Raw genomic sequence first — 12135 nt, 5'->3', positions numbered from 1 at the left:
TGTGTCAGAGCTTCCCCACCCTCACTGGAAAGAATTTCTTCCTCATATCCAGTCTCAGTCTCCCCTATTCCAGTTCAAAACCATTGTCCCTTGTCCTGGCACTGCAAGCCCTGGTAAAAAAATCCCTCCCCATCTCTTCTGCAGCCCGTTTTGGGTACTGAAAGGATGCTTAAAGGCCTCCCTGAAGTCTTCTCTTCTCCAGGCTGAACAGCCCAAACTCTCCTAGCCTGTCCCCATAGCAGAGGTGCTGCAGCCTCTGCTCATCTTCATGGTCTCCTCTGGATCCACTCTAGCACGTCCATGTCCTTATTGTGCTGGGGACCCCAGACCTGAACACAGCACTGCAGGTGGGGTCTGACTAGAGGTAATCTGAGTGCAGTTCTGCAGTACTGCATCCAGTTCTAGAGCTCCCATTACAAAAACGATGTGGAGATGCTGGAGAGTGTCCAGAGCAGGGCCAGGAGGATGCTCAGAGGCTGCAGCAGCTCTGCTGTGAGCACAGACTAAAAGAGTTGGGGCTGTGCAGGCTGGAGCAGAGGAGGCTCCCAGGGGACCTTCTTGTGGCCTTCCAGGATCTGAAGGGGGCTCCAAAAAAGCTGGGGAGGGACTTTTGAGGCTGTCAGGGAGTGCCAGGACTGCGGGGGGATGGAGCAAAGCTGGAGGTGGGGAGAGTGAGCCCTCATGTGAGGAGGAAGTTGTTGAGCAGGAGAGTGATGAGAGCCTGGCTGGGGTTGCCCAAGGAGGTGGTTGAGGCCCCATGGCTGGAGGTGTTTAAGGCCAGGCTGGATGAGGCTTTGGGCCTGAGGGTAGAGTGTCCCTGGGCATGGCAGGGGGGTTGGCACTGCCTGCTCCTTGTATTCCCTTCCAACCCTGACTGCTTCTATGCTTCTATAAATGCCTCAGAAGGTTTAATTAAAATAATTTACCTTTTCTCTCGTGTTTTTTTTTTCTCTGTGTGTTTGTTTGTCTGTTTGTTGTTGGGTTTTTTCCCATAGCAACTCTGCAAATGTGGTTTTGACAAGTGCAGAGGAATAATTGGGGGCAAAAGTCAGCGAGTGAATGGACTTCCAAGCAAAAGCAATCAGCCAATGGGCAGCCACCGACGGCCTGGGAGGTCGAAAGAGAAAAGGAAGTCAAAGCACAAACTAAAGAAAAGAGTAAGTAGGAAAGAACTTGGGGTTTTTTTGGGGGTGGGGGGGAAGGTTGAAAGGAAATCAGGATTGTGCCATCAGCCCCCCTGAAAAAAAAGTGTATTTCAAACTTCAGTACTGTGGAGAAGTCGAGCAGGTTCTGCCTGGGAAGCTTCCACTGCTCCGCTGAGCTCTTGTCCATCAGTGATCTGTTTTCCAGAGGGGACACATCCCAGAGGAGCCCAGTGAAGGTGTGAATGCACCCACGAGGCTGACCCCACAGCTCCAGATGAAGCCCATGTCCAACAGAGAGAGGTAAGGAATGCTGGCAGTGAGGTTTTCCTCACGTGTGGAGGGCTGCTCTGAATGCTGCAGTGATTTTTTTTCCCTAGGAGGGTATCACTTAGTGTCTGAGTAAGCAGCACTTAGCTCTGCTCTACCCAGCTAGGGTGGACTTCCTGACCTGAGAGGAGGTGCACAGAGGTGATAGAATCATAGAATGGTTTAGGTTGGAAGGGACCTCAAATATAATCCAGTTCCAACCCCCTGCCAGGCAGGGACACCTCCTACTAGAGCAGATTGTTCAGAGCCTCATCCAACCTGGCCTTGAACACCTCCAGGGGGGTTGTGGAGCACAGAATCACAGAATGTGATCAAAGATCAAAACACATCAAAGATCACATTCTGTGATTCTGTGCTCCACAACCTCCCTGGGTAAACTGTGCCACTGTCTCACCACTTCTTCCTGGGGGTACTGGTAGAGAGTAGTTGAACATGAGCCAGCAGTGTGCCCAGGTGGCCAGGAGAGCCAATGGCATCCTGGCCTGGATCAGGAACAATGTGGCCAGTAGGACAAGTGAGGTTATTCTTCCCTTGTACTCAGCACTGCTCAGGCCACATCTTGAGTGCTATGTCCAGTTCTGGGCCCCTCAATTCAAGAGAGATGTTGAGGTGCTGGAAGGTGTCCAGAGAAGGGCAACAAAGCTGGGGAGGAGTCTGGAACACAAACCCTATGAGGAGAGGCTGAGAGAGCTGGGGGTGTGCAGCCTGGAGAAGAGGAGGCTCAGGGGTGATCTCATTGCTGTCTACAGCTACCTGAAGGGAGGCTGTAGCCAGGTGGGGTTGGGCTCTTCTCCTAGGCAACCACCAACAGAACAAGGGGACACAGTCTCAAATTGTGCCAGAGGGAAGTATAGGCTGGATGTGGGGAAGAAGTTGTGCCCAGAGAGAGTGATTGGCATTGGAATGGGCTGCCCAGGGAGGCGGTGGAGTGCCCATCCCTGGAGGTGTTGAAGCAAAGCCTGGATGGGGCACTTAGTGCCGTAGTCTGGTTGATTGGATAGGGCTGGGTGCTAGGTTGGCTTGGAGCTCTCTTTCAGCCTGGTTGATCCTATGATTCTATCATGCCAGTTTAAACCCATTCCTCCTGGTCCTGTCGTTACAAGACTTTGTAAGCAGTCCCTCGCCAGCCTTTCTGTATGCCCCTTTCAGATACTGGAAGGCTGCTACAAGGTCTCCTCGAAGCCTTCTCTTCTCCAGGCTGAAAGAATCCCAGAGGTGTACCTCTGCTTTGTTCTCCACATTAAGGAATTGATGTTACAGTAATAGTTACAGAAAGAAGTTCTTCACCATAAGGGTAGTGAGACACTGGCACAGGCTGCCCAGGGAGGTGGTAGAAGCCTCATCCCTGGATGTTTCTAAGGCCAGGCTGAATGTGCCTCTGAACAACCTGATCCAAGCTGAAGTTGTCCCTGCCCACCGCAGGGAGGTTGGAACTGGATGATCCTTGAGATCCCTTCCAACCTTGACAGTGCTGTGACTCTGTAAAGAGGCTGACTCTGGAATGCTTTTCCCATTGCTGCAGGAATTTTGTGCTCAAGCACCACGTGTTTTTGGTGAGGAACTGGGAGAAGATCCGGCAGAAGCAGGAGGAGGTGAAGCATGTCAGCGACAGCCTGCACAGCTCCTCGCTCTACACCCGCTGGAACGGCATCTGCCGGGACGATGGCAACATCAAATCTGGTGAGGCCACCACAGGCTGCTGCTTTGAGATCCTCTGGGACAACCCTGGAGGGTTTTAAGGCCAGGCTGGGATGGGTCCCTGAGCAACCTGATCTGCTTTGGAATTGATGTTACAGTAAAAGTTAGAGCAAGTTAGAAGGAAGTTCTTCAGCGCAAGAGTGGTGAGATCCTGGCACAGATTGCCCAGGGAGGTGGTGGAAGCCTTTTCCCTGGATGTTTTTAAGGCCAGGCTGAATGTGGCACTGAGCAACCTGATCTGGTGTGAGGTGTCCCTGCCCACTGCAGGGGGGTTGGAACTGGATGATCTTTGAGGTCACTTCCAACCGTGACAATTCGGTGATGCTCGAGGTCCTGTAAGGTCAGGTGTTGAGTGCTGCACTTGGGCCACAGCAGGCTGCAGAGAGAAGGACCTGGCTGGGAGTTGGTTGATGGCCAACTGAGGATGAACCAGCAGTGTGCTCAGGTGGCCAAGGCTGCATTTGCTCCAGCAGCATGAAGTACTTTGCTATGCAGCCTAACCATGTAGATGAGTGGGGAATAGGAAACTGAAGCCTTTTACAGGATCATAGGATCAGAGGGTGTTAGGGGTTGGAAGGGACCTCCATAAATCATCAAGTCCAACCTCCTTGCCAGAGCAGGAGCAGAGAATCCAGTGCAGGTCACACAGAAATGATTCCAGACAGGGCTGGTAAGTCTTCAGAGAAGGAGAATCCACAACCTCTCTGGGCAGCCTGTGCCAGTGCTCCGTGACCTTTACAGTGAGGAAGTTCTTTCTCATGTAGAGATGGAACCTCCTGTGCTGTAGTTTATACCCATTGCCCCTTGTCCTTTTACTGATATCCTGGAATCATTAAGGTTGGGAAATTTCTAAGACCAAGTCCAAGCTTCTCCCCACTGCTCCCATATCCACCAGACCATGTCCCTAAGTGCCACATCCACTCCTTTTCTAGTAGCTTAGAAAACATGAACTATAATTGGGGAGGGACTTTTTAGGCTCTCAGGGAGCGACAGGACTGGGGGGATGGAGCAAAGCTGGAGGTGGGGAGAGTCAGACTGGACGTGAGGAGGAAGTTGTGCAGCATGAGAGTGGTGAGAGCCTGGAATGGGTTGCCCAGGGAGGTAGTTGAGGCCCCATGGCTGGAGGTGTTTAAGGCCAGGCTGGATGAGGCTGTGGGCAGCCTGCTCTAGGGTAGGGTGTCCCTGCCCATAGCAGGGGGTTTGGCACTGGCTGGTCCTTGTGGCCCCTTGCAAACCTGACTGAATCTATGATAGTTTATACTCATTGCCCCTTGTCCTTTTACTGGTATCCAAGAAACATTGAGGTTGGCAAATCTCTAAGACCAAGTCCAACCTTCTCCCCACTGCTCCCATCACCACGAGACTGTGTCCCTAAGTGCCACATCCACTCCTTTTCTAGTAGCTTAGAAAACATGAATTAGAATAATTGGTGGTGAGTTACTGGATCAGAAAAAAAAAAAAAAAGGCAAGCTGCTGTCATTTGCTCTTGAATTGCTTTGTTTAAAGCTCATTCCTTTTTTTTGGGGGCCCCTTTCAGATGTCTTCATGACCCAGTTCTCAGCCCTGCAGACCTCCCGCTCGGTGAGGACGCGGCGCCTGGCTGCAGCCGAGGAGAACATCGAAGTGGCTCGAGCTGCTCGCCTGGCACAGATCTTCAAGGAAATCTGTGACAGCATCATAGCCTATAAAGGTGAAGGTGACACTCCCAAAAATACCTCCGTGGAGACTTTTCCAGCCTCTGGAACAATGAGCTCTTGGAATAGAAAATACTAGGGAGGAGGGGCGGGGAAAAAGAAGGATGTTTATTTCAGGATGTTAAATAACCTCCCCACCCCCCCCACTGCTGTTTCTCCTGCTGCCAGGAGCCAATTTGCTGTATCTTCAGCCCAGTCCTCTGCCAGCAGAACCTGCAGATGTTGCTGTCCTTCTTAATTGGTTGTTCAGTGGTTGAGCAAACATGGTGCAACGGGCAGAACTGCAAGGAAAGCTTCCTCTGTTCTCCTCATTGCAGTCCAGCTGCAGCAGCCAGCCTGAGGAAGTGCAAGGGAACTGGAGGTGTTCAAAAATAGGCTGGATAAGGCTCTTAGTGCCATGGTCTAGTTGATTGGACAGGGCTGGGTGATAGGTTGGACTGGATGAGTTTGGAGGTCTCTTCCAAGCTGGTTGGTTTGATGATTCTAAGGGCAGTTCAGTTCCCTGTGCCTCAGATAGCAGAGGAGCCTTTTTTAACCACCAGTGAATGTTGTTTATTACTTATTATAGAGTCACCCAGGTTGGAATGAACCTCTAAAGGTCATCCAGTCCAACCCCCCTGCAGTGAGCCCAGATCAGGTTGCCCAGAGCCCCATCGAGCCTCACCTTGAATATCTCCAGAGATGAGACCTCATCCACTTCTCTGGGCAACTTCTTCCAGTGCTCAACCACTCCAACACCCAATCTGAATCTCCTCTCATTTCAAACCATTGCCCCCAGTCCTATCACTGCAGGCCTTCATAAACCTTTTCCAGTCTTCTTGCAGGCCCCTTCAGGTAGTGGAAGGTGGCAGTTAGGTCTCCCCAAAGCCTTCTCTTCTCCAGTTGTTTTTATTCAAGTAAGTGTTGCTGAACTGTGTCTTCTTATTGCAGATTCCTCCAGGCAGGCTCTTGCAGCTCCCCTCCTGAACCTACCCCCAAAGAAAAAGTAAGTTCCTACTTCTGAGAGCAGCTTCTGCTTCCCTGCATGGGTTTGCCCAGCTTGGAGTTGCCAGTGGAAGTGACCTTTTGTGGACCTTCTCCTTTTAGAAATGCAGACTATTATGAGAAGATCTCTGACCCCTTGGACCTGGCCACAATTGAGAAGCAAATCTTGACTGGCTATTATAAAACTGTGGAAGCTTTCGATGGGGACATGCTGAAGGTCTTCCGCAACGCAGAGGTGAGGCTCTCTGCATCTCCTGCATGGACAGGGGAAGGTTGTTCTTGTTTAATTCTCCTGCTGACCTGCAGTGATGAAAGTGGTTGTGGATACCTCCTCTCTGGAGGTGTTCAAAGCCAGGTTGGATGAGGCTTTGGGCAAGCAAGTCTAGCCTTGAGCTCTGTGGTAACAGGTTGTACTTGATGATCTGTGAGGTCTCTTCCAACCTTGGTGATACTGTGAAGTCTAGGTGAGAGGTGACCCTGCCCGTGGCAGGGGGCTTGAAGTAGATGATCTCTAAGGTCCTTTCCAACCTAAGGTACTCTGTGGTGATCACAGGATGTTAGGAGTTGGAAGAGTCCTCTGGAGATCTTCAAGTCCAACCCCCCTGCCAGAGCAAGACCATACAATCTAGCTCAGGTCACAGAGGAACACATTCAGGCAGGCCTTGAGAGTCTCCAGAGGAGGAGACTCCACAACCTCTCTGGGGAGCATGCAGGAGGAGCTAAGCTAAGGCAACTCAGTGCTCTTTGGAAGAGGCTCCTTGTTCTCTGTCGTCTCTAAGAGCCCTGGACCCTGCTGTTCAGGCTCAGCAAGCAGATGCACAGATGTCTGCTGCGTTTGGGAACGTGGCTTTAGTGGAGACTCCTCTCAGGGTGCATGCAAGGCAGCAGAAATGGGCCAAAGGCATGGAACCTGTAATAATAATAATAATAGGATAATTTGGGTTTGTTTTTGATTCAGAAATACTATGGCAGAAAATCTCCAACCGGGCGCGACGTCTGCCGGCTGCGGAAGGCTTACTACAGCGCTCGGCATGAGGCCTCTGCCCAGATCGATGAGATCGTGGGAGAGACAGCCAGTGAGGCTGACAGCAGTGAGACCTCTGTCTGCGAGAAGGAGAATGGCCACGAGAAGGATGAGGATGTGATCCGCTGCATTTGTGGCCTTTACAAAGACGAAGGACTCATGATCCAGTGTGAAAAGTGCATGGTGAGGCAGGAGAAGCAGCGAACGCAGCTTGGGGCTCTCTTTCTGTTCTCTGGGAGCAGTGCAAGTTTTAGCAGCAGTTTGCACATAGCTGACACCACTCATTACCTCTTAGCAGCACTCATTACCTCTCAGCAGCACTCATTACCTCTCAGCAGCACTCATTACCTCTTCAGACCTTTATTTCCTCTCCAAAAGAATGGAGAGGTTCTGCTCTGCAGAGAAAATGCAGCTTGCATTCCTGTCTAGAGGAGCTGGCACTTGTCAGCAGCTGCCAGCAGAAGCAGAATGGAGAGGTTCTGCTCTGCAGAGAAAATGCAGCTTGCATTCCTGTCTGTTTGAGCTGGCACTTGCCAGCAGCTGCCAGCAGAAGCAGAATGGAGAGGTTCTGCTCTGCAGGGAAAATGCAGCTTGCATTCCTGTCTAGAGGAGCTGGCACTTGCCAGCAGCTGCCAACAGAAGCAGAATGGAGAGGTTCTGCTCTGCAGAGAAAGTGCATCTTGCATTCCTATTTGAGCTGGCACTTGTCAGCAGCTGTCAGCAGAACCAGCTCCAGCAGTTCTGGGCTCCTATGGGGATCTTGTCTGCCATCTGCCATAGTGTGGATTAGTTCAAAGGAAACTTGTTTCTGTGTTTCTGGCTTGCCCTAATGGGCCTCTTTGTTTGGAGCTGACCCACATCCCAGGCATTTGTAACTGGCATCTCTCTGTTTTTCTAGGTCTGGCAGCACTGTGACTGCATGGGGGTGAATTCTGATGTTGAACACTACTTGTGTGAGCAGTGTGAACCTCGATCTGTGAACAGGGTAAAAAAAGTCTCCTCTTCATTTACAAACTAAAGCAGCTCCTGCTTGGTTAGTTCTGAGTTTGGCAAGGCCAGTTTGGGTTCTCACCAGGAAATTCCAGATCTGTCAGCCTGACCTCAGTGCCATGCAAGATAATGGAACAGGTCATCCTGAGTGCAATCACAGGGTACCTACAGAATGGCCAAGGAATCAGACCCAGCCAGCCTGGATTTAGGAGGGGCAGGTCCTGCTTGACCAACCTGATCTCTTTTTGTGCCCAGGTGATCGACTGGTGGGTGTGGGGCAGGCTGTGGATGTAGTCTGCCTGGACTTCAGCAAGGCCTTTGCCACTGTCTGCCATAGCAAACTCCTGGCCAAGCTGGCAGCCCTTGGCTTGGACAGGGGCACTCTGTGCTAGATTAAGAACTAGCTGCGTGGCAGGGTCCAGAGAGTGGTGGTGAATGGTGCCACATCCAGCTGGCAGCTGGCACCAGTGATGTGCCCCAGGGATCAGTGCTGGGCACAGTCCTGTTTAATGTCTTCATTGATGATCTGGAGGAGGGGATTGAGTCCCCTAACAGTTTGCAGACAGCTCCAAGTTGGCAGCAAATGTGGATCTGTTAGAGGGCAAGAGGGCTCTGCAGAGGGACTTGGACAGGCTGGGCAGATGGGCACAGTCCAATGCTATGAGTTGTAACAAGTCCATATGCCAGCTTCTGCACTTTGGCCACAGCAACCCCATGCAGTGCCACAGGCTGGGGACAGAGTGGCTGCAGAGCAGCCAGGCAGAGAAGGACCTGGGGCGAGTGGCAGCAGCTGAACATGAGCCAGCAGTGTGCCCAGGTAGCCAAGAGGGCCAATAGCATCCTGGCCTGGATCAGGAACAGTGTGGCCAGCAGGAGGAGGGCAGTCCTGCCCCTGTACTGCCACTGGTTAGGCCACACCTTGAGTGCTGTGTCCAAGTTTTGGGCCCCTCAGTTTAAGATGTTGAGGTGCTGGAAGGTGTCCAGAGAAGGGCAGTGAGGCTGAGGAGGGACCTGGAGCACAGCCCTGTGAAGAGAGGCTGAGGGAGCTGGGGGGGTGCAGCCTGGAGAAGAGGAGGCTCAAGAGAGTCTTTGTTGCTCTCTACAAGTAGTTGAAGGGAGGTTGTAGCCAGGTGGGGTTGGGCTCTGCTGCCAGGCAACCAGGGACAGAACAAGAGGACACAGCCTCAAGCTGTGGCAGGGCAGGTTCAGGCTGGATGTTAGGAAGAACTCTTCCTAACACAGCTCTTGTTGTTCACAGCAAGAGCAATTGGCATTGGAGTGGGCTGCCCGGGGAGGTGGTGGAGTGCCCATCCCTGGAGGTGTTTGAGAGGAGGCTGGATGAGGCACTTGGTGCCAGGGTTTAGTTAATTAGAAGAGTTAGGTGATAGGTTGGACTTGATGATCTTAGAGGTCTTTTCCAATCTGGTTAATTCTGTGACTCATTGAGCAGCCTCCTTGGCTTAGCTTCAGCCACGCTCTGTCACTTCTACAGGCTTCCAGAAGGCTCTCAGCCCCATTTTTGCACTAATTATGGTGAGCACCTCAGAAACTCCTTTTTTTACTCTCTTTTTTTTCCAGGAGGTCCCAATGATTCCTCGTCCCCACTATGCCCAGCCTGGCTGTGTTTATTACATCTGCTTGTTACGGGACGATCTGCTGCTGCGCCAAGGTATGTGCCAGCTGGTGGCTGTGCTGGCACTGCCATCAGATAAGGGATTTCTGACATCAACCTGTTTGGAACACCTGAGTCTTTGTGCCAGTAGAAAGCAGCACTCATTGCCTGAGTGGGAATGAGCTGCAGTAAGAGTTCTCACAGGCTGCCTGATGAAGAAACATGAATTACCTTTAGCATGGATAGGAGACTCCTCCTGGGCAGAGAAGGAAGCTGCTGAGCCTACTTCTGGTAGTTAACATTTAGTAGCAAAGGCAAGGAAGGGCATTAGATCCTCACTGCTTTGGTGTAGTGTTTGGTAAAACGTCAAACTCACTGCTTGCTTGTTCCCTACATGTACATCTCTCTCCTTCAAAGCCCTGAGTCTTTCAGAGGCAGCTACACAGCCACCAAACTCAGTTCCCTGCTGCTGATTTTTGTTGTTTCATCCTACAGACACATCCAAGGTTAAGAGGGAACCCAAAATAATTACTAAGAGAATGATTCAAACCAGTTGGGATGTTTGCTAGAGAGGAGTAGGAGAGTCTTCAGGAAAGTCTGGGATTAAAATAAGGTCCAAGGACAGTGGATTCTTCATCCTCCTGCAGCATTCCAGGCTTGGCACTCAGTCTTCCTTTCTCAGTGCTGCTCCTCATTGTCCATCCTGCCTGGAGTTCAGCTGTTTGGTTCCTGGGGTTAGCTGAGCTCCTTTGTAGGGCTGTATTGGTCCTCAGGTTTTGGTGTGTTGGACTCATACAAAAGCCTGCACTGTGTCCAGCAGATCAGGAGAGGTTCTCCTCCCCCTCTGCTCTGCCCCAGTGAGACCTCATCTTGAATACTGTGGTCAGTTTTGGGCTCCCCAGTTGAAGAGGGACAGGGATCTGCTGGAGAAGGTCCAGCTGAGGGCTACGAGGATGATGAGGGGACTGGAGAGCACTGCCTGATGAGGAGAGGCTGAGGGACCTGAGGCTGTTTAGTCTGGAGAAGAGATGACTGAGAGGGGATTTGATAAATGTTCATATGTTCATAAGTATCTGAAGGCTGCCAGGAGTGGGGGGACAGGCTCTGCTCACTGCTGCCTGGGGTAGGACAAGGAGCAATGGGTGTAAGTTGCAGCACAGGAGGTTCTGCCTCAACACAAGGGGGAACTTCTTTACTGTAAGGGTCACAGAGCACTGGCACAGGCTGCCCAGAGAGGTTGTGGAGTCTCCTTCTTTGGAGCCTTTCAAGGCCTGTCTGGATGTGTTCCTCTGTGGTCTGTGTTTGTACTGTCCTGCTCTGGCAGGGGAGTTGGACTTGGTGATCTCCTTGGGTCCCTTCCAACCCCTAACATCCTGTGAGCCTGTGAGGGGTTATGACTTCAAACTAGAGCAGAGCAGATTTAGAATGGATGTGAGGAACAAGTTCTACACCATGAGGGTAGTGAAACACTGCACAGGGAGGTGGTTTGGTCCCATCCCTGAAGACACTCAAGATGAGGCTCGACAGAGCTCTGGGCAGCCTGCTCTAGTGGAGAATGTCCCTGCTGACTTCAGAGGGGGTCGAACTGGATGAACTTTGAAGGTCTCTTCCAAGCCAGACCGTTCTGTGATTGATTCTGTGGCTCACCAGGGTGCATTTTGTGCCTGTTGCCAGGTGACTGCGTTTACCTGATGCGAGACAGCCGCAGAACCCCTGACGGCCACCCTGTGCGCCAGTCCTACCGCCTGCTGTCCCACATCAACAGGGACAAGTTGGACATCTTCCGCATCGAGAAGCTCTGGAAGAATGAGAAGTATGTCCAGGGCTTTTCTTCTGCCTTTTGGGACCCTCCTGGAATATTGCATTCAGTTCTGGGCTCTCCAGTTCAGGAAAGGGATAAGGATCTGCTGGAGAAAGCGCCCAGTGAAGGAAGGATGGAACCAGATGGGGTTGGGCTCTTCTGCCAGGCAGTCAGCAACAGAATAAGGGGACACAGGTTTAAGTTGTGCCAGGGGGAGGTGCAGGTTTGATGTTAGGAGGAAGTTCTTGCCAGAGTGATTGGCATTGGGATGGGCTGCCCAGGGAGGTGGTGGAGTCACTGTCCCTGGAGGTGTTCAAGCCTCCTCCAGGCTTGGTACTTAGTGCCATGATCTGGTTGATTGGATAGGGCTGGGTGAGAGGTTGGACTGGATGAGCTTGGAGCTCTCTTCCAACCTGCTTGGTTCTGTGATACAAGGGTGATGGAGGGACTGGAGCACTGCCTGATGAGGAGAGGCTGAGAGGCCTGGGACTGGTTGGTCTGGAGAGGAGAAAACTGAGAGGGGATCTGATCAGTCAACTTCTATGATTCTGTGAGGGTGAGGAGACACTGGCACAGGTTGCCCAGGGAGGTTGTGGAGCACAGAATCACAGACTGTGATCTTTGGTTACATTCTGTGATTCTGTGATCCACAACCTCCCTGGAGGTGTTCAAAACCAAGTTGGATGAGGCCTTGAGCAACCTGTTCTAGTGGGAGGTGCCCCTGCCTACGGTGGGAGGTTGGAAATAGGTGATCTTTGAGATCCTGTCCAACCTAAACCATTCTATGGTTCTATCTCCAGAGGTCCTGTCCAACCTAAACCATTCTATGGTTCTATCTCCAGAGATCCTGTCCAACCTAA

At 51.7% G+C, this 12135-nt stretch overlaps 1 protein-coding gene across 3 annotated transcripts in view; it reads left to right on the top strand.

Annotated features, from left to right (window-relative positions):
• The window catches only part of ASH1L (ASH1 like histone lysine methyltransferase), a 67207-nt gene that overhangs the window by 44924 nt on the left and 10148 nt on the right, over positions 1-12135 (top strand). For all 3 annotated transcript variants that reach the window (XR_010309023.1, XM_064176051.1, XM_064176052.1), the window contains exons 14-23: positions 996-1157; positions 1351-1445; positions 2995-3152; positions 4708-4860; positions 5795-5849; positions 5951-6083; positions 6807-7055; positions 7771-7857; positions 9441-9531; positions 11149-11287. Coding sequence is in view for 2 of the 3 variants with exons in the window: in XM_064176051.1 (XP_064032121.1) it covers positions 996-1157; positions 1351-1445; positions 2995-3152; positions 4708-4860; positions 5795-5849; positions 5951-6083; positions 6807-7055; positions 7771-7857; positions 9441-9531; positions 11149-11287 (1322 nt within the window). In the remaining variant the exon portion in view is untranslated. The remainder of the gene's footprint in view (positions 1-995; positions 1158-1350; positions 1446-2994; positions 3153-4707; positions 4861-5794; positions 5850-5950; positions 6084-6806; positions 7056-7770; positions 7858-9440; positions 9532-11148; positions 11288-12135) is intronic.

The sequence above is a fragment of the Pogoniulus pusillus genome, chromosome 43 (assembly GCF_015220805.1).
Source record: "Pogoniulus pusillus isolate bPogPus1 chromosome 43, bPogPus1.pri, whole genome shotgun sequence".
Lineage (NCBI taxonomy): Eukaryota > Metazoa > Chordata > Aves > Piciformes > Lybiidae > Pogoniulus > Pogoniulus pusillus.
This window is presented reverse-complemented; position numbering and strand designations above follow the sequence as displayed.